The sequence below is a fragment of the Drosophila subpulchrella genome, chromosome X (genome assembly GCF_014743375.2).
Source record: "Drosophila subpulchrella strain 33 F10 #4 breed RU33 chromosome X, RU_Dsub_v1.1 Primary Assembly, whole genome shotgun sequence".
NCBI classification, from domain to species: domain Eukaryota; kingdom Metazoa; phylum Arthropoda; class Insecta; order Diptera; family Drosophilidae; genus Drosophila; species Drosophila subpulchrella.
In genome coordinates this window covers 20,076,146-20,097,404 of record NC_050613.1, presented here as the reverse complement: position 1 = coordinate 20,097,404, position 21,259 = coordinate 20,076,146, and the positions used below count along the sequence as shown (strand labels likewise).

The window sequence follows — 21,259 nt, the reverse complement described above, 5'->3', positions numbered from 1 at the left end:
AAGGAGGTGCGTAGCGAGGTGGTGATGGGGTTCTTTCTGGAAAAAATGGCAGACACGGGAGGTTGAGAGAGATATCTAGGACCTCTAGGAGCCACTCACCCAGACATCTTGGCCATCTCCAGTTGCGTTTGACTGCGTCCTAGGCTGATCTTCTCCTGCTCCCGCTTTGTTTTTATCATTCTGTGGTTCTTAAATACGCTTGGTTTCTTCATATATTTCGGGTTTACCAAGCAATCTAATTTGAAAAGAATAGTAAAATGTACGAAACTACTTTGTATTTCTAATATTACAATTTAATAACATTTTTTAAACCGAAAAAAATCTCTTATGAAGGGACGACTGTCCCTTTCCCCTCCTTTCAAAACTACCTCTCTATTCGTTGCACTTACATGGGAAAAAAAACACAATATAAGTCAAAGACTTTGAGATTCTTGTCAAATCTCAAACGCAAAACCATGAAAATATTTTATATATTTTCAGAATTCAGTTAGTCTAGAGCAAAAGTTTGTTTTTATCATTCTGTGGTTCTTAAATACGCTTGGTTTCTTCATATATTTCGGGTTTGCCAAGCAATCTAATTTGAAAAGAATAGTAAAATGTACGAAACTACTTTGTATTTCTAATATTACAATTTAATAACATTTTTTAAACCGAAAAAAACAGATAGCTGAGCTAATCTCTTATCAAGGGACGACTGTCCCTTTCCCCTCCTTTCAAAACTACCTCTCTATTCGTTGCACTTACATGGGAAAAAAAAAACACAATATAAGTCAAAGACTTTGAGATTCTTGTCAAATCTCAAACGCAAAACCAAGAAAATATTCTATATATTTTCAGAATTCAGTTAGTCTAGAGCAAAAGTTTGTTTTAATCATTCTGTGGTTCTTAAATACGCTTGGTTTCTTCATATATTTCGGGTTTACCAAGCATTCTAATTTGAAAAGAATAGTAAAATGTACGAAACTACTTCGTATTTCTAATATTACAATTTAATAACATTTTTTTAGTGAACACATTTTCACTTTACCTTTAAACTAACATTTGGGCTTGTTTTTCTGTCCGTGCAGGAGTGCTGCCGCGGGAGCATGTGCATCATCATCATCTCGCTGTCGATCGCAATCTCCGACTCTCCCGGGCACTGGCTCTCCGTGTGAGTCTCCGGCTACCCGCCCAGGGTGGCGCAGTTCGAAAATGAGCACGTGCGAGGCGGCGGCCGCTGGCGAGGATGAGCTCCCGTCCAAGGCCAAGTCTGAGGAGAGCCAGCCGCCGGAGGATCCGAAGAAGCAGCAGCTGGAGAAGCACGAGAAGCAGCTGGACAAGCAGCAGCACCAGGAGCAGCTTCTACTGGCCCAGAAGCTCTTTGCCAGCGGTGGAGGCTCCACGCCCGGACCCAGTCCCACGTCCACGGCGGTGGGACCTGGGGGCGTCACTGGCAAGGACCTGCTCAAACTCAAGGAGCCCATGCGCGTGGGCCTCTACGACATCGAACGCACCATTGGCAAGGGCAGCTTCGCCGTGGTCAAGCTGGCCTGGCACCGAATCGCCAGGATCGAGGTGGCCATCAAGATCATCGACAAGTCTCAGCTGGATCAGACGGACCTGCAGAACGTCTACCTCGAGGTGGAGATCATGAAGGACTTGAAGCATCCCCACATCATTAAGCTCTACCAGGTGAGCAGCTCTTCCCGTTGGCCAAATCCTCACCAGAATCGTGGTCTACATTTAAATTGTACTCACCCCACAGGCTATGGAGACCAAGAAGATGATCTACATAGTGACGGAGTATGCCAGCCAGGGCGATATCTTTGGTGGGTAAAAGCCTTAACTGTCTATTATTTGTCTTTAATATTATTTGTTTTGAGATCGGTACTCTTGGTTTAAAAGATCTAGAATACATAACTTATATATTACATAACTTAATCATTACTTAAATACGGTCGCCATTAACAGTGGCGGATCCACGGGGGGGGAAATTAGGGAAATTTCCCCCCCCTTGGAACCACAGAACCTGAAAATTTTAATGTATGCATATGGTTGACTTTTCAACCACTTTGTTTACCTAAAAATTGGGATGGATAATTTTTGTTTTATAATTTGTACTGTATTTCTCTCGCAATAATAAGTTTGAACCCCAAATCGAAGAATAAGTTCAATTTCCCCCCCCAAGAATCGTCTCTGGATCCGCCACTGCCATTAAACATGGTCGCTATATAAAGCTCGGATCAATGTAGTATCACTGTGGACGGCAGTACACGTAGTGGCGAAGCGCGCAAGAGAGCGTGCGAAGACAACTACTATATATAGCTGCAGAATTGAAAATCTGCCATTATGGTTAGGTAACTAAGAAGATTGCATACCAAGACTTTCGAAATAAAGATTTGTTTGGGAGAAAAATCGGTGAAAGTGTAAAAGTAAAAATTTAGAAAATTGGAGCTGCTGGATACGGTGGGGATAAAAGCCCCCGTCTGTTTAGCTAGTTTTATTCTTACTGAGAATACGCGTCGAATGACGCCTCATTTGTTGAAATCCGATGTCCCGTTCAAAAGTAATTCAAAAAACAAGATTTTCTTCTTCCCAAAATGAAAATGTTTGTCCCTTGTTTGTGGGTTTGTATGCATCCCATCTTTTTTTTGGGTTTTGGAAACCCTATGGGGGTGTATAAAGTAGCTTGAAGTAGAAAACGTTTGTTCTACGACTTTTGAAAAAAAAAGCCAGATTTAAAATGCTTATAGTATCTAAACAACTAATGCTACAGAAACGTGCTATATATCTCTGAAAAGATAATTTAATTTGCGAAATACTTTTCATATTGAAAAATTGTCTGAATTTAATAGATTTAGAGTTATGACAAGAAGTTATTTTTTAAAACCACTTTTTGACTATTTTCTCAAAATTGAGTCAAACGATTTCTTTTTTAATTTTAAATCATATAGCCCTTGAGATTCCTCAACTTTTGATATATAACACTTTTTGCCCTAAAAATTACCGTTTGGAAGATATTAAGCGATAAAAAGTGCAACTCGTTTCAGCTCCGTATACGAAATATTTCATACTTATTGGAATAAACAAGAAAAAACCAATTTGATGAAAAATATTCTTATTAGATTTTTTCAAACGGAAAATCTGTTATGGTTTTAGGGTCCTTTACTTGCATGAAGCTAATCGAAATAGGAAACTTGATCTATTTGTTCTACCACATTGGAAAAACCCGCTAGTTCGGCGGGAAATGTAAGAAACGACAGATTTCTCTAGGAATCTGAAATTATACAGCCCTTGAGATTCCAAACTTGTGCTATTAAAATAGGTAATTGAAGCGATAAAACTTGTGCCTAATTTAAGGTGACGTTCAGCTAAGATTAGGGGTCGAATCTGTGTGTTTGATTTTTCAATAGCCAAGCCATATGGGGACGTCTCCTAGTCATGGTATTGGGGTTCTTAAACTCATGAGCAAAAAAACTTCTGATATCAAACAAAAACACCTCTTAACGAGGTAAAAAGTAGTGGTGAACGCGCCTTTAACAAAAATTTCTGATATCAACAATTGTGACGAATAATGATATTACATTCGATAAAATAAATAAACTATATTAAATTTATGTATTTGGCACGCTACAACAGAAAATTTACGTGTATGTAAATAAATATTTACTGTTGCGGGCCGAAATCATAAATTTAATAAAGTTTATTTATTTTATCGAATGTAATATCATTTTTCGTCACAATTGTTGATATCAGAAATTTTTGTTAAAGGCGTGTTCGCCACTACTTTTTACCTCGTTAAGAGGTGTTTTTGCTTGATTTATTCTTATGGAAAAACACAATATCCAATATATATATATCTATTTATTTATTTAAGATGATAGTAAAGTTTACAAAACTAATACTAACATAGGGGATGTAGTGCTAGCAAGTATATATATATATTTAACCAATATTCCTTAAATGTCAAATTGATTCTGAAACTGTTGTTCTGTGTAGTTAGGTAACCGAAAGTTGTATTTTCTCATCTTATCTCCTCGATATAGAATTAAGCCTGAAACTTTTGTAACACATTGGCGAATCCAGAACTTGGTTGAGGAGGGAATATAAAAAAAATGTGTTGAGTAGAAATCAAAAATTTGGAATAAAATACATATTACATATAGTTTTTAACCCAAGTGGGGGGATCTATCCCCTATATCCCCCCGTGGAACCGCGCATGATATAACACTAGAGAATCTTTATTTAGTTGTTCAAAGCGATACAATTAAGCTAAGAAATAAGAGGTATTCTTTTCCATTTAACAATCCAAAACTAATCTGTTGGATATTTCCAGATTACATGATAAAGTACGGACGGATGCCCGAGTCGACGGCCCGCCACAAATTCTGGCAAATCATTTCAGCGGTGGAGTACCTCCACAATAAGGGCATCGTCCATCGCGATCTGAAGGCGGAGAACCTGCTCTTGGACCGCAACATGAACATCAAGATAGCCGACTTCGGCCTCTCGAATCACTTCGAGCCGGGCGAACTGCTGGCCACCTGGTGCGGATCGGCGCCGTACGCCGCTCCCGAGTCTTTCGAGAGGAAGCAGTACTCGGGTCCGGAGTTTGATATCTGGGTAAGTGCTGCCCAGTCCTGACAACTGCCCAATCTGACCCTAAGATCCACACATTCCTCTCCTTCCCCCAGACACTCGGCGTGGTGCTCTATGTGCTGGTCTCCGGTGCCCTGCCCTTTGACGGGCCCACGATACAGAGCCTGCGGGATCGAGTGCTGTCCGGCCGCTTCCGCACTCCGTTCTTCATGAGCTCCGAGTGCGAGCACCTCATACGCCACATACTGGTGCTGGAGCCCACGAGGCGCTACACCATCGAGCAGATCAAGGGCCACCGCTGGATGAACGAGCCGAAATCGAATGGCGACAGGTGAGTCTTTCGGATCGAATGCCTGTCCTGATAACCTGACCGACCACCTTGTGTCCCACCAGCCGCTCCAGCACTGACGAGGACTGCGAGACTGACCAGAGCAACGATCCGGGCTCGGATTCGGGCTCCTCCAAGAGCAACTGCAGTGGAGGAGGAGGAGCTGCGGCTGGGGTTTCTTGCTCAGCGCCACCGTCCACAGCGCCGGGCACGCCCACGGTCAAATGCAAGCCGGCCACGCCCCACGGGCACAGTCTGGAGTCAGACTACCATGAGAGCATCCCAGATCCTCAAGCCCAAAACCAGTAAATCAAGAATCAAGAAACATTTCCACTCTTCCCCAGACTTCGACGCCCGTGCTCAGCCTGTTTTCACCTAACTGGCAGTCGCTGGTGAAGCCGCTCAGCGAAAGTCCCATACTGGAGATATCGGAGCACCTGGAGTCCGTCTGAGGCGGAGGAGGAGGAGGGATATCATCGGGATGGGAATGGGGATGGTGGTGCATCGAACTAATGAGGGCCGGAATGAGGCCACCTTTTTATTAAGCTCGCAATCGCAATTACGAATTATTTGATCCATATACGATATACACCCACATACATACATATACATAGCCTATACAAGTTCGTATACCTATACAGATATGGATGCGGAATCAGAATCGGAATCGGTATCGGATTGGGACTAGGATTCGGACTTACCTCGATTGGAGCTGATGGAATCAATGCCGAACCGAGCGATGCCGCAATATTGGATGATTTAGTTGTGTTACTAGCCTTAAGTAGTCCAAGTTTCGTACGCATACACGCAGACATATACAATATGTATATTGATAATAATAGCGTTAAGCTATAGCTATACTTATGATTACACTATACACTATTGTATTGCCCCCAGTTCCGATTCGGATTCGGAGTTCGTCCTCGGAGTTCAAAATTCGGAGTTGGGTGGATGAGAACAACGTAACTACATATATCAATTATTCGAAGCATTTATTGGGGGCATAGATAGGGTGTATCCATATATGGATATATCTATTATGTATTGGTACAATAATTAGCGACAAGCAAAACAAAAAAAAACTAAAACATCGATTGTTCTTAAACATGGAATTCAAATGTAAACCAGATATTAAAGTCATTTGGTATAAAATGCAATATACTTCTGGAGTTCCTACATTATATAGACTTGGATATAGATGGGTGATCTGTGTTTTCGTGTGTGTGTGTTTGTGCATGGAAGGGACGATCTGACTAGAAATCGTGTTTGTAGGCACGGCGATCACCAGGGGATCTTGGGATCGTATTATATGTGCATAGTTTCTTACCACAGATCATTAAACATGAAATTCGGGGTACTCATCATCAGAATGGCACACATATATATCATATCCTGCTAGGACGGAGGACGAAGAAGGCAATGGCGTAGATGTTAAGGATGGGGAATCACGTATTGGCCTTCACCTGGCGATTGGACTCCAGGTGCTTCCGCTTGGCATTGGCGGGGTGGGCATTATTCCGCTGGGTGTGCGGATCGGAAGATCCACGGCAGCGCAGCAGGTTCCGGTAGGCCCTCCGGTACTCGGAGCTCATCAGGACATAGATCAGCGGATTGATGCAGGTCGTCAGATAGATGAGCAGGTAGCCGGCGATATTGAACCAGTGCACCTCGGTGGCGCTCTTCCATATTTTGGCCACCGTGATCGGCAGGTAGCAGATGACGAACCACACGAAGATCACCAGTATCATTTTGAGCAGCCTCCGATCCTTGGCACTCATCCTGCCCGGGTAAATGTAGGACGCATTCGAGGTGTTGGCCATGGAGGCATAGTGCGATTTCCGCGGACTGAATCGCGTGAAGGAGGTGCGTAGCGAGGTGGTGATGGGGTTCTTTCTGGAAAGAATGGCAGACACGGGAGGTTGAGAGAGATATCTAGGACCTCTAGAAGCCACTCACCCAGACATCTTGGCCATCTCCAGTTGCGTTTGACTGCGTCCTAGGCTGATCTTCTCCTGCTCCCGCTCCCGTTCCCGCTCCTTGAGCACCACATTGGCATCAACAGGGGGCTGCTGCTGCTGCTGCTGCTCCTGGTCCCTTCTCCTGATGCTGTACGAGATGGGCAGACTGTCCGCCGAGGCATTGTCATCGATGTACGCCAGCTGCTCGTCCACCGCAAAGGGTCGTCCTTGGATCGCCTCCTGGGGCTCGCTGCTGGACGTGCTCGCCTTCTCCGGCCTCTTCTGCATGGTCATTGCTTGGACTTGAGCTTGGACCGGGTGCTGTTGCTGGGTGGTTGAACTGGGGGTCACATCACTGACATTGCTCTTGCCAGCGGTTCCCGCCCGAATGGCCGCCTGTCGCACCAGCAGAAAGATCCGGGCGTAGCAGATCACAATGCAGATGCACGGCACCATGAAGGCGGCAATGAAGAGGAACTCCTTGGGCGACCTGCCGTACTGGTCGTGCAGGATGGAGCAGGATCCGATGCTGGCGTCCAGGCCAAAGATGCCCCACACGCCCCGCCAGGTGGGTATCATTATGGAGAAGGTCATCACCCAGGTGCCGGCCACCATCATTGCCAAATATCGTCGCTGGTAGATCCTGTGGGATAGGGTTAGAACAAGGTTAAAGTATACATGTGAAAAGTATTAAAAAGTGTTTTACCGACTTAATCTATGAGTATACCTCAGTTACTTCTTCTGAAGCAACGAATACTTTTTAATAGCTATGGATTACTTCATATAACGTGTACATACTGCATTATTTCTTCAGTAATTATATGACTTTCCAGCTTGTTCTTTTATTGCCTTCATAAAACTAATAATTTGAGGCTGTTGACCCGACATTTTTTTGCATTTGACCTTAGTTAATTATCTTCACGTTTTTACTTAATTCGAAAAAACATTTAAAACGAAACCCATTGGCTTTTTTTTATAAACACCAAAACCAATGTTTATCTTAATTCGGAAAATCAATTGGAAATGTGTGGGTCTAAACAGATTAAGTGGGAGGTTACCACAAGTAAGCAAGTAGGAAAAGAATACTATTTTATGGTGATGTATAACTAACAGATAACCCTCTAGAGAATGTAGGAGGAATTCGAGGTAAATAAGGTTACCATAAGTAAGTTAGTCGGAATAGAATACTATTTTATGAAAATGTATAATTAATAAATAGAACTAGAGAGTCTAGGAGGAATTCGATGGAAAAGAAAATCATTTTAGTTGTATTATAAATCGTATAGAATACTATTGTATGGAAACTTATAACTAATAGATAAACCTCTAGGGAATGTAGTAGAAATTCGCGGTAAATAAACCTCTTTTAGTTCCATTCCAGATCCATTATACCATCGTGCCTTGGATGGGCGATAATGATGTACCGGTTGTAAATAAACCCATTTTAGTTGTATTACAAATCGTATAGAATACTATTTTATGGAAACTTATGATTAATAGATAACCCTCTAGGGAATGTAGGAGAAATTCGCGGTAACTTAACCTATTTTAGTTCCATTACTGATCGTATACCATCGTACAGCCAATCTCACCTTGGATACTGCCTTGGATGGGCGATTATGATGTACCGATTGATGGTGATCAGCGACACGGAGAGCAGGGATACCGCCAGCAGGCCATATCGCAGCATCGGGAACAACCGGCACAGCAGATCACTGTGGGTCCATGCCCGCTCCATGAAGGTGGAGGCGGCCAGCGGAAGATTGAAGCAGCCGAAGAGCAGGTCCGAGCAGGACAGGTTGATGATGAATATGGCCGTGGAGTTGCGGGTCTGGCGACCCCTCGAGAGGGCCACGATGGTCAGCAGGTTGCCGGGCACCCCAACGATGATGAACACGATGCAGGCCACCCAGGCGATGGTCAGCAGCTCGTCCGAGTAGCCCTCGAAGAGCTCCTGCCGCCCCCCACCGAGATTCAGATTCAGATTTAGATTCAAAGCCAGATCCCCGTCTAGGTCCAGAGTCTCCTCCTCCGAGAGAGGAACTCCCGGGTCGTCCTGGCTGATCGCAAGGGCATCCGGAACTGGCAGCGGCAGCGAGATCGGAAGCGGACTCCGGCCGGGTGGGAACATCGCGTGGCGTGGCGTGGCACTTTGTGGTCGGTCGGCAAGAGGGCGCGTTGCTCGTTCCTGCGCCGAATTTGTACTAAAACTGAATTCTCCCCGTTCACACATCCACATTGTTCCCACCCAAAAAGTGGGTCCGAAGGCAGCCGCCGCCAGCCAAGCGTACAAAATATTGAGAAAACCAAAAAAAAAAAAAAAAACCGAAAAAAACAGCAGGCGAACTAGAAAAACTTTCGAAAAAAGGAAAACAAAAGAATATCAGAGCAGCAGCAGCAGCAACAACACACATTTTTATTGTATACAACAATTGACTTCATCATCGGGTAATTTGGTAATTTGCCTGTGGAATGGGCGCTTTGTTTACATTGTTCCTATTCGGTGTTGTTTCTTTCGCCGCCCCCCTCCCCCCTTCTATGCCACCCATCCCCCCATTCCGCCCCCCGATATTCTGACGGGGTCATGATGCTGTTGTTGCTGTTTTTTGGAATTTCCAAATACTTAAACCAGGGCTACCAGTGCTTTAAAATGCTTCGTTTTTAAAATTTTGAAATGTAAGGTTTTTTATTAGTTAAGTTATAAAATATAAGTCAAACTCAACCTTGAAATGCCAATGGGGATCTGTCCCATTGCATTCCTTATCAGTTACGCATTTCCTTTTGTATTAAAAATAACACTCAAAACGAAGCAATTCTGATCTCCCAACTGAAACAGTCATTCATTACAAGGGAAGTTCAAGTTTAATTGCTAATATAGTCACGTTTGTCAGTTGAACAAACAGAATCGGGAACGTGCTTTTGTAAAGTCCGTTTATATTTATAATTCTATTTTCATACCACTTTCCGTTTTCTGTTTCCAATTGATACCCCAATTAATATTCATACAAAACTTTAAGTTAATCTTTAATCAGAGAGCATAGGGAATTGATGATATGATGCTAAAATATTTCATGACTTGGGTCTGGTACAAAATAGTTCCTATTCGCAGCCCTGATTTCGGGACGTACGCACCTCTCCGGGCATTTTCGAAACTGAAAATTTTTCGGTTCTTGGGCCGTGCGTGTGTGTGGGTGCATAGTTTCCTCTGGCAATTTTCTGGATAATAAATGGGCAGCATCCATTCGAATCGGGAAACTGCGAGTAGCAACAAAAAAAAAAGCGCACAACTTATGCGAGACTCACTCGAGAATATTGTGTATAAAAATGTACATAGATCGAATCTATGCGTACAATAAAAACACACTCATGGGCCACGGACCCTGAATCATTACTAGAATGCTCCGCGCCCCCATAACCTCGCCCCCATAACCCGTTAGGGAAAATGAGTCAAACCCCGGTGAACTAGGGTCACACGACGTCACAGTTTCGATCGGACGTAGTCTTAATTAATCAAGTCTATTTTCTGAATGCCTCTCTAGTTCGCCGAGGGTCAGAGTGCGGGTCGTCTGTTGTTGGAGAAAATTGAGTATCGTTTGCTTTATGAAAAGGAAAAATAAACGGTTCGGGGAAAACTCTTTGGCAACGGCACGAATACGAATTCGTTGTTTGTTTTCATGCCGGCCAGTAGTCCGGGAATTGCAGTCGTCTACACAGAAAACATACAGTTTCGGAGAAAACTATAGCGCCATATCGCCTTCACCTTACTTACAAGTAATTTGTAAGTTTCAAATCCTTAGTAGGAAATGCAATCCCCAATAAACAAACTCACCAAACCTTTGCACTTGCAAATCACAATAGTAATATTATTAGGATGTTGGGGACTAGAACTCAAAAAATGAAGAACAATAGTGAGAACTGTTCAAAAATTAATTTATATTCATTATACTTCTTATAGTATAAAGTTCTTGAGAATACATCTGATTTTTATTTAGAAGACTACGTGTGCTTTTAAACCTGAAACTCTATTTGGCAAACTAAATACCTCTGTTTAACTGAGTTCTGAAAAATGGTGTTTACCCTGCTATTGTACCGTCCCATGCTGTACGTGGAAATGCTTACGGAATGGGTACCAAAGTGGAAACTGAAGCCTCTATTGTGGATGTGATTGTGAATACGAATCGAACGCCAATCGACGTCCGCCCCCCTGTCGCTGCGATCCCGGTTCAGATCCAGAGTAATGTAAACTTCTCCGGGGTACTTAAACGCATACGCACACGCACGGGCCTATGTTTAGATAGCTATAAACCATAAACTATCATGTTCTTCACACAATCCGCAGCAAACAACAAACAAAGCGAGTGCACACAAATCGCTACGTCTTCAGTTCGATATCTGCACGGGAAAAAATATGACCGAATCCTAGGTGCTGTTCTATATAGAAGTGTTAAATGTTAAAGTTCATTATTAAATGTTGCATATGTTATTTTTACAAAATAAATATTATCAGCATTATTATGAAGCTGTAAGTGTTAGTTGCAGATCAATTATTGTGGTTCCGAGTAAGGTCTTCAGATATCAATAATGTTAACTTTTTAATGGAACTAATGAGATTAGATTATGATATGATATGATCTGAGTCAGGTCTTCAGATTATGCTATCAAGTATGTTAGCTTTTTAATTAAACAATATTTAAAGATGTTAGGATTTGCTTATATTTCGAAGACAACTCAGCTCTTGTGTTTTTTTTTTCAGTGTAAGAGACCGAAGAGCCCACTTTTTCCCAGTGTATCTTGGATCGCCTCGATCGATGTCGAATGTCCATTTGTGTAAATATTAGAATGCAGACACACGAAGTCTTATCAGTTGTTGCTGCAACGCGTTGTTGTTCCTCGTGTTGCTGCTGCTGTTGCACATTTGTTTTTGTGAGGCACAAGAAGAAGCAGGAGGGGGAGGGGCAGGGGAAGAAGGAGAGAGGCGGCATATGTGCGATATGCATCGGATCGGCAATCATTGAGCGTTCGAACTGCTCTAACTTCCACACCCGCCCCTCTCTCGTCACAGAGTCCGTCTGTCCGTCCCTGTCTGTCGCACTGTCTCCGGCCGGGGGGCAAAAGTGCGGGAGTGTGAGCGAGCGAGAGAGCAGCGGAGAGCGCCAAGTCATGGGGGCAGCTCAGGGGCGTGGCTAAGGGGGGTTTGGAACTAAAATCTTAAATATGATCTAATAATCTATTTATTCTGATTCTGAAACAGTCAAGGAGGAGTGTCTTGCATATTTACAAAAGCTGAAAGCCAGGGTCTAAGTACGCCCCCCTTATAACTGAGGAAGCCTACGCCTCTGGCGCCAGCAGAGAGACAATTAGACACAGAGGGCGAGAGTGAGAGTGAGAGGGGCTCCTATTTGTCAACTGAAAATATCGCGACTCGCGCTGCTTGGCCCGCACTCGACGAACTGCACTCGATCCGGCAGTTATGTTATTGTTATAGACGATCCGATCCCATCCCGCAGCGATCCAATCGAAACCGAGAACGCAGGCGCCACGCAATTTGTCCGTTACGTTCGACCACGCAATTCGAGTGATAAACAAAAAAGTAACTCCGATTTCAGTGACATTCAATATCGCGATCGTGTGCCCTTTTTTTTTGTATATTTTTTGTTGTTGTATTTTCTTTTCTTTGCTGTGATAATGTCGAGTGCTGAGTTGGGACAACCTGTAACCCTTTTCTTCTCTACCTGATCTCGCGAGTCAAAAGTATTAGTCATGAAAGCCGGGGCGGCTTTTGAATCACCAACGGCAATAGCAATAACAATAATAACAGCAGCTTCATTGGCGTCCCCACAGCAGCAACAACAACAACGACATCAAAATCAAAAACAAAAACAAAAAGCCCAACGATTAATGAATAACCCCAGCGAATGCCGAATGCCGTAAACTGTTTACATTGCTCACAGCATTACTCACTCACCTCGCTCAACCTGAGCGGAGAGGGAGAGTTGGAGGAGCGGAGTTGGAGTTGGAGAGGATTGGAGAGTGGAATAAGAAGGAAGGAAGGGAGGCAGAGCAGTGGAGATCGCAGCTGCACTAGTTTCGATTACGTGAGCAGAAATTAAATAAACAAGCGATTTCGATTTCGATTTCCCCATACCCATACCCATACTCATCCCCACTTTCCACCACTGTGGAAAGTCTCCCCTCCTGACCACTGATAACGGAACGGACGCACACAGCGACGCATCGGTGGGAGAGGGAGAGAGGCGAGCGGAGAAAGCCAGTAGAGAGAAAGGAGAGCGCGATCGCTAGAATCGCAGAGTATTACCAAATAGCAACACCAAATTCAACCAGAACCAGGTAAGTACCGTTTTGAGCCGATAAGATAAGGCAATAGGAATATTCTAAACTCGTAGAAGAAAGCGGGCCAGACAGATTGCGTATACGCCCCATTGCGCCATGCCAAATGGCAGCCATGACCTGCACAGGGTTAGGAGAGGGGGGGCGGGGGGCATGGCAGCGTACACAGAAAACAATTACGTTACACAATCAAGATTCGCACGGCTGAGTTGCGAGCAGCGATGCCAAGGGTTTTAATCAAGAATACTTTTTCCCATATTGTAAATCAAAAGTTTAAGTTGTTGTAAAATAACGTATACTGCGAATTCTTAATAGATTTGGCCAGCCAAGTTGAATAAGGGTGGTTGAACAGATTCATATCATACTTGTCTAGTCCTCGCCAAAAGGATACGGTTTCAGATAACGATAATCTACACAGAGAAAATTCAGACGTTCTCATTTGAGTAGAAAATGTTCTTAAAAAGAGAACGACATTTTTAAGTTGAAAATGTTCTTATTTTGCTCGAATCAAGTTGAATTGGCGGTATTTATGTACACTATATATCTCAACAAATAAACTATTAGTTCAGTCCGTAGTGTATACTTAAAAGTTGTTAAATAAACTCAATGTAACTTTTCTCTTCTCACCATTTCGTTATAATATTGAGAACATCGTCACCAAAATGTACTTACACGGTTTTTAAGAACGAATGTTCTCAATTCAAGAACAATGTTCTTGGATATTTCTCTTTGTGTAGATATGAATGCTCTGAATATTTCAAGGAACCTCTTAATATCCAAGACAACCTTTATTTTTAAGTAGTACGTAATTGTCACAAATCGTTTTCAATATAATGGAACCTCTTCAAGATCGAAGCACCCCCTTTTTGCACTGTGAACTCAACGTTCAGTGAAGAGAGCGGTACAAGAACATAACACTTGTCTCGATTAGCGACCACTCGAGCGGAGAACAGGGCACTTCTCATCGCATCACCCATTAGAGACGCCCGGAGACGTCCAGAGTCACCCGTCTCCGCCGAACAGTCACTCAATTAATTAAGGTTCGACGCTGATCTTTGCACCCCAAGTGGTGTAGAACGGCTTCTGTGGCAGTGGCAGCCACTGAAACTACTGCCGCCGAGCAACCGAAACCTAAACCGAAACAGAGACGAGTGTGACCTCTTTAAATTATTTAATTGACACTAATTTATCATAGTCCCCAAGAAGCAGAAGGGGTGCCACGCCCACTCCGGGTGGCGGGTGGCGGGTGGCGGGTTACGGTTTACTGTTTTCAGTTTACGGGTTAAGGGTGTTGCGTCGGCGCAAAATGCAGTCAGCGGCAGTTTGTTTTTTTAACCGAGCAACCAAGCAACCGAGCCTGAGCCACTCAAGTGCCACTGCCAGTTGGCAATTGTCGGCGGTGGCGATCGGTGTTCAGTGTTTGGCGATCGGTCAGTGGCAAACGTGGTCGTCCACCGAGCAAGGAGTTAGAAACCCACACCCTCAAGACTATCTTGAACCTCCAGTATGCCATTATCTAGTAGCTAGATCATATTTTTTTCAAGTGTCCTAACCTTAAGATCCTAACTATCTAAAGTAATTGAGTTAAGTGAAGTGATTGGGCTAAGATCTCAAACTTTAATTAGCCGTGATCTTAAATGTCGCAGGCTTTCCAATTTCGGACAGCCCTATTAAGTGAATCATAAATGTAACCTTCAAAAGAATAAGTTGAGTTACTTGTAGCTCCTTGTTATCTTCATTGCCTGAACCTTTTTTAAGTGTATCCCTGTTTTGCAACATACAATGAATCACCAAAAAGCAAAATCTTGAGCAAGTGTTTTCTGAGCAAGTGCTCAAGAACTCTGGATAAGGCAATACAAATTCAATCATCCATCAATTTTTTATTGGCTTACCAGACCTCAGAAACCGGAACTGATTCCATAACAATCCCCAAACATTTGCCAACCAACTGATAACCTTGATGGTCGTGATTTTGTCAACGTTGATAGCGTTCAAGTTCATCGCACTCGAGAAGAAAGTGTACCTCAAACATAATTAAGAAATCAAGGGAATATTTGGTTAAGGCTTTAAACCAGTGATTAATATTGTTTTTTATGAAACCCTGTCATCGTCTCCTTTACAATTGCCCCTGTATTTCAGAAGAAAGTAATTCATTCTATTGCGAATGTTTATTCTGGGAAAAGAAAATGAATCATGTATAGGGAAGTCACTTGCTTGTAGAGAGCATCAATCTTAATAAAGGCGATCCTTTGCCTTGGACAATCTGAAAGATCATGATCTCAGGGCACTATATCATGATCTTTACGATGTGGTAGTTGCAAGTGGGATCCAACTTTCCCAGGTCTATCTTTCTATCTCTCATCGTTAATTGGATAGCTCTCTAATGGAACCCTCTTTTCTCTCCATCTCTCCCTCGCAGAACCATGAGTGACGAGACAACTATTAGCCTGGACGGCTTTCCCCCCCTGGAGCCGCTGACGACCATGGCTCCGCCGGCTGATGCAAGCGGGTAAGTTGGGCATGGGCATGGGCATGTTGACGATGCGTCAAGTGGGTGCCAAGTGAGATGAAGCTATCAGCGGCCACTGGGTAATTATAGACCCCGGCTGGGAGGAGGTCCGATAAGAGATCGTTAATATTACGCGCTCCATTGCACCAGTGGTGATCGCTGGGCAGTGCCGGAGCCGGCCGACTGACAAAGACGGGCGATTCTTGTTCTTGTAAGTGGCCAGCGGAAGCCAGTCCGATATGGCGATAGCCACAGGGCCACGTGGGCGCCAAAGGTCGCGAGATCTTAGACGGGGGGGACCCATTCTGTGAGAGCATTAAGATAGACGGCGGAAATACTATCAACTGGAGGTCAAATATTTACATTTATAGTATCCAAGGATCCAGCTTATGGAAATGTTATATCATGTTATGGGCCTGAAAAAGATATTCCTAGCACATTTTCCATATTCAATTTATTTTTCCAGCTTCTCGCAGTCGCTCCTGACCTTTGCCGCAGTCATGACCTTCCTCATAATGATCGTTGGCATTTGCGGCAACCTGTTGACCGTGGTTGCCCTGCTGAAATGTCCCAAGGTGCGCAATGTGGCCGCCGCCTTTATCATCAGGTGAGTTTGGTCCTAGCCCCTACCAAAGAACTAGCTAACCTCTTGACCGCCTCCGCCACTCTAGCCTCTGTATTGCCGATCTGCTCTTCTGCGCCCTGGTTCTACCCTTCCAGGGTCTGCGCTTCGTCCAGGGAACCTGGCGCCACGGCCAGGTGCTGTGCCGCCTAATTCCCTTCATCCAGTACGGAAACATAGGGGTGTCCCTGTTGTGTATCGCCATGATCACGATCAATCGGTACGTGATGATCACCCACCATGGGCTGTACGCCAGGATCTATAAGCGCCACTGGATTGCCGTGATGATAGCCGCCTGCTGGCTCTTCTCCTACGGCATGCAGCTGCCCACGCTGCTGGGGGAATGGGGTCGCTTTGGCTACGACCAACGCCTGCAGACCTGCTCCATCATGACCGACGAGCATGGGCACAGCAGCAAGACGACCCTGTTCATCACCGCCTTCGTCATCCCGTGCCTGGTGATCATCGCCTGCTATGCCAAGATCTTCTGGGTGGTCCACAAGTCAGAGCAGCGTCTGAAGCGGCATGCCACCAAGCAGAACTCGATACCCAACAACCTGCGTCCCTTGGCCAGCACGGGCTCGGGAGCACTGCCCTCGGTGGCGGAATGCCAGCCAAGCAATCGCGTCTCCTCGGACAGCAGCAGCAGCTTCTCCGTCGATGTGCCCGAGACGGCGCCCAGTGGCAAACAGCAGCCCACGCGGGTCAAGGATCAGCGCGAGGTGCGGGCCAAGCGGAACGAGTGGCGCATCACCAAAATGGTGCTGGCCATCTTCCTGTCCTTCGTCATCTGCTATCTGCCCATCACCATTGTCAAGGTGGCTGACAAGAATGTGGAGCACCCCAGCCTGCATATCTGCAGCTACATCCTGCTCTATCTCTCGGCCTGCATCAATCCGATCATCTATGTGATCATGAACAAGCAGTATCGCAAGGCCTACAAGACGGTGGTCTTCTGCCAGCCCGCCCGCCTTCTCCTGCCCTTTGGGAAGGCCAATGGCGGCGCCAGCAGCGCTGCAGGTACGTGCCACCTCGGTCGCCGCCTCGCCGAACCACATGCACTAAGTCACGGTCATTCTTCGTTTCAGAGAAATGGAAAGATACCGGGTTGAGCAACAACCACAGCCGCACCATCGTATCCCAGATGTCGGGGGGTACGGGAACGGGAACGGGAGCGGCAACGGGAACGGCAACTCCATCGTCAGCGGGAACGCCAACGGTGCAGAGTCCAACACCGGAAAGCCAGCCAGCCCAGGCCTTGGAGATGCTATCAAGAGGACAACCGGATCTGATCAGCAAGTCGAACCTTCCGCTGCCGGGCGCTACACCTCCGCCGCCCTCAGTTCTTACGGCGACGCCCAACGGAAGCAACAACAGCCTCAACCTGCGACTGCCGCTCAAGAAGAACAATCACTCCTACACCAACAGCGGCTTCAACAGCAGCAGCAGCAGCAGCAACAGCAGCAGTCCCCCCGGGATCAGCAGCAGCTCCATTTACCGTCCCGGAGTTGGCTCACTGGGGAGCGGAGCGGCCTCGATCAGGCGCATAACGATGGTGGGCGACGATATAATACTGGAGGAGGAGGAGCTGCCACCCACACCGCCGCCGGTGAGCCCAGCTACCTCGGCGCCCACAACGCCGGCTCCTCCACCGCCATCAGCCCAAATCCATCCGCTCTCCATGACATCGTCCTCGTCAACAGCCACCGGAGGAGGAGCAGTGGCAGCGGGGAGCAGCCGCAGCCCGGCGAAGCCGCACATCTACATGAACGTGGACAGCCCGAAGAGAAACCAATCCTACGCGGAGCGTAATACAAACGCTGCTGCACCGGATAGTAGCTCCGGTCAGGCCAACACATCCGCAGCCGTTTCCATTTCCGGCTCCAAGCTGACGGCCAAGATGAAATTTCCAAAAGACTAACGAAATGCTTTAATCCCAAAAACCAAACAAAACAAAAAAAGACGTAGTTATTGTGCTACTTTCGTTATAAACAAAACAATATGCCAGGCATTATAGATCGGTATATCGTAAATGGGTGGCGAATATCGTAAATTGTTTGTACCCCTTTCGAAAAAAAAGCTTAGGCTTCTTCCCAGAACCCAGAACCCCGAACCCCAGATGGTGTTATAGTTCAATATCGCATTTCCCATATCGTAAGCAATTTGTTCTATGGATATTGTAATTTAATACTTAGTATTTGCCAAATAGCGAAAAGTAGGCGTTGATTGAATTGTGCCATAGGTCACCCTCTTAGATTCTGCTGTATTTCCTATTTCAAACTTTATTGTATACCAAGCAAGGGCAAACGGAGACACCCAATTATAAACAGTAAAACAAACATAAAATTCAAACTTTGGAAGATCGAACTCAACTAAATCTAAGTTTTTTTCAGAATAACTAATCTAGAAGTACACAAAAAATGTTATATTGTTATGCCAGCCAATATCACTTTACTACACACTGGATCAATCACATTTTCGAAATCCCATCACACCTGACACTAATTAGTAATAGTTATAGATTCTAGATATTTATGGTCGCTCACGCTTAGTATTAACCCCTTACTATCTAAACTAAAACACTTATACTACTATTCTTCTACTTTCCTTTAATTTTGTTCACTACTTTCATCGTACACATTCCATTCCAACGTAGGCCTTTGTAAATGAACCTATTGTTAGTCCACCATGAGCACTCCATTCGAAAGACGATAGAAGCAAATCGAATACGAATATAAACATAAATGATTACATAAATAAACAAAACACATATAGTTTATTACCGCAGTTTAATTGGTATTCTTGAAATGAGCAAAATGGGCGAAATGAATTCCAATTTCCGGAAAAATACTCAAGTGGGTTCCAAAACTCGGATGATATTATCCAATATTGCAAAGAGTTTTGTTCTAACTCCAAATGCATTGCATTCTATTTTTATCTTGAGTTATATACGAGTATATAGCTTTATATCCATACACATACATTTATACATATATATGTATAAGCTGGGCGTAGGCCCTCGCTGACCCAATTCAGCGGCTCATATTTCCCGCTTTTATGGGGCGGTACGCAAAGGTGGGCTGGCACTGGTCAGCAGGAAAGCGAGAGTACGGGAATGTGGGGGGGTGGGGGTGGGAGTGACGCCGAGGGGTGGACAGGCTTATCAGCGATACGCTCGTTCCAGCGAGTTGCATTCAGTCCGCTTCCACCGGCCGAGCAGTAACACGGATCGGATCGAATCAAATTAGCGAAAATTGGATCGGAATGAGCTATAACAACGTGATCTGCACAATCTGTTCGGAGCGGTATCGCGGTTCAGACAACATATTCGCCGGCTTCTGTGGGCACGCTTTCCACGAGGAGTGCCTGGACCGCTGGCGGGAGCAGTAAGTGATCCCTATTCCGAAGTGATCTTGCCAAAGCCAATGCGAAAATGCCAACTGATAAAGAGCGAAAATCAAAATTTATACATTATAAATAGATATAGAAACATATCAAAGTACTTTTACTTTCCGTTTTAAGGTAATATAAATCAAAGCTTATCGAAACGAATTTGTTATGGCTCTTTGTTTTGGGGAAATCCCCATACTTGATTAGACTTTTATCAGAGACATCGGAAATGTTTCAAACTTACATACATACATTTATCGCCATCCGCTTTGCAGATCAAGAACTTGCCCCATTTGCCGCCGCGAAGATCCCAGATACTTTCAGCTTTATCTGGACTTTGAGGTGGCGCCTGAAAGCCGATCGCCGCAGGGTGGCAGCGAGAGTGGGAGCGGGCGAAATCGGAGCCAAGGTCACAGCGACAGCAGTCGCAGCAGCAGCAGCAACAACAGCAGCAGCAACAACAGCAGCGGCAACAACAGCAGCAACAACAGCACCGTCAGCAGTACCAGCGAATATGCGGGGATTATGAGGGAGTACGAAAATCTGCTCTACGAGACGGGGGTGTACCAGGATGAGATCGAATATCTTAACGAGCGGATCGGAGCACTCACCCTCCGCAATTCCCAGCTCAGCGGGTTGCAAGGGGAATTGGATTCGGATGTTGATTAAAAGCGGCATAGCCACGGCCCACAAACAAACAAGAGGTCCGCTGTAAACATTGGTTATCGCATACCCAGGCGACAGCCGATCGAACCCAAGTCGCAAACTATTGGGACCAGATACAGATAAGCAAGACTCAGAAGGCTGATGTAAACAAAAGAGGCGAAAGAACCATAGAGCCAATTCATATGCTATAAATCGCATAATAAAGTGAGATACAGGAAGAAAGCTAGTAAATACACCATAACAATATATAGTAAACTAAATAAAATGATAAGAAAAAACTAGTTTTGAAAACTGCATTTATAGACTCGACCAAAACCGTGGAAGCCCCTTTTTAAAAGTTTTAAGAAAAGTTAAGAAAACACCGGAAAACTAAATAACAATATTTAAATACTAAATGAAAAAATCGAATTTTCCGTTCGTTATAATTCATTAACCAGTTTTGCGGTTATAAATATGGTGGTGATTCGATTATCATACAAAAAACTAAGTGTCAAGAAATGATAACAATGGGAAATCCCCGGAAAAAAATAAGACCGATTTGCCATTCACACCGAGTTTGGCGCGCAGTTTAAACCTCTAGCCGAGCTCACAACCCCCTTCCCGTGCCAAACTCACCACACGTAGCGAGTACAACTTCCTGACATAGCGGAGACTCCCACCTCTATTCTGTTTTCGCAGCGCATCTTCTTCTTCGCGGCCATGCTCACCACGGCCAAACCATTTCCCCGCCCCCACGCGAGCAGACTTACTCACCACGCGTCAGCTGTTGTTTCGCGAAATGCTTCTTCTTGCGCGCACTCGCTGCGAATGCCAATTACCGCGTCTCTTTGTGATGATGGACTCAATTACTACAATTACAA

General features: G+C 44.8%; 4 protein-coding genes across 9 annotated transcripts; 3 read left to right on the top strand and 1 right to left on the bottom strand.

Annotated features, from left to right (window-relative positions):
* Nucleotides 1-252: 252 nt before the first annotated feature.
* Nucleotides 253-5,885, top strand: LOC119556975 (serine/threonine-protein kinase SIK2-like). 3 transcript variants are annotated; one of them, XM_037869494.1, is made up of 6 exons: nucleotides 253-259; nucleotides 1,068-1,671; nucleotides 1,745-1,808; nucleotides 4,316-4,602; nucleotides 4,674-4,909; nucleotides 4,972-5,885. In XM_037869494.1, coding segments are annotated over exons 1-6 (1,437 nt in total). In that variant the 5' UTR covers nucleotides 253-257; the 3' UTR covers nucleotides 5,216-5,885. The 3 variants fall into 3 exon arrangements, with proteins under 3 accessions (XP_037725422.1, XP_037725421.1, XP_037725420.1); XM_037869493.1 differs by lacking the exon at nucleotides 253-259 and adding an exon at nucleotides 537-598; XM_037869492.1 differs by lacking the exon at nucleotides 253-259 and adding an exon at nucleotides 843-955.
* Nucleotides 5,886-6,010: 125 nt separating this feature from the next.
* Nucleotides 6,011-21,240, bottom strand: LOC119556973 (G-protein coupled receptor moody). Of its 2 annotated transcripts, none has more exons than XM_037869490.1 (3): nucleotides 21,153-21,240; nucleotides 6,863-7,507; nucleotides 6,011-6,799 (listed from the first exon to the last, which is right to left on the bottom strand). In XM_037869490.1, exons 2-3 carry the CDS (start codon nucleotides 7,480-7,482, stop codon nucleotides 6,352-6,354), a joined length of 1,068 nt encoding a protein of 355 aa, XP_037725418.1. In that variant the 5' UTR covers nucleotides 7,483-7,507; nucleotides 21,153-21,240; the 3' UTR covers nucleotides 6,011-6,351. The 2 variants fall into 2 exon arrangements, with proteins under 2 accessions (XP_037725418.1, XP_037725417.1); XM_037869489.1 differs by lacking the exon at nucleotides 21,153-21,240 and adding an exon at nucleotides 8,457-9,064.
* LOC119556972 (G-protein coupled receptor moody) lies at nucleotides 12,307-19,122 on the top strand. Of its 3 annotated transcripts, none has more exons than XM_037869487.1 (5): nucleotides 12,307-13,212; nucleotides 15,632-15,721; nucleotides 16,188-16,328; nucleotides 16,393-17,363; nucleotides 17,432-19,122. In XM_037869487.1, exons 2-5 carry the CDS (start codon nucleotides 15,636-15,638, stop codon nucleotides 18,262-18,264), a joined length of 2,031 nt encoding a protein of 676 aa, XP_037725415.1. In that variant the 5' UTR covers nucleotides 12,307-13,212; nucleotides 15,632-15,635; the 3' UTR covers nucleotides 18,265-19,122. The 3 variants fall into 3 exon arrangements, with proteins under 3 accessions (XP_037725415.1, XP_037725414.1, XP_037725416.1); XM_037869486.1 differs by lacking the exon at nucleotides 12,307-13,212 and adding an exon at nucleotides 14,583-14,716; XM_037869488.1 differs by lacking the exon at nucleotides 12,307-13,212 and adding an exon at nucleotides 14,624-14,642.
* LOC119556977 (E3 ubiquitin-protein ligase RNF149) lies at nucleotides 19,556-20,680 on the top strand. Its single transcript, XM_037869495.1, has 2 exons — nucleotides 19,556-19,729; nucleotides 20,009-20,680. Exons 1-2 carry the CDS (start codon nucleotides 19,608-19,610, stop codon nucleotides 20,400-20,402), a joined length of 516 nt encoding a protein of 171 aa, XP_037725423.1. The 5' UTR covers nucleotides 19,556-19,607; the 3' UTR covers nucleotides 20,403-20,680.
* Nucleotides 21,241-21,259: the final 19 nt, after the last annotated feature.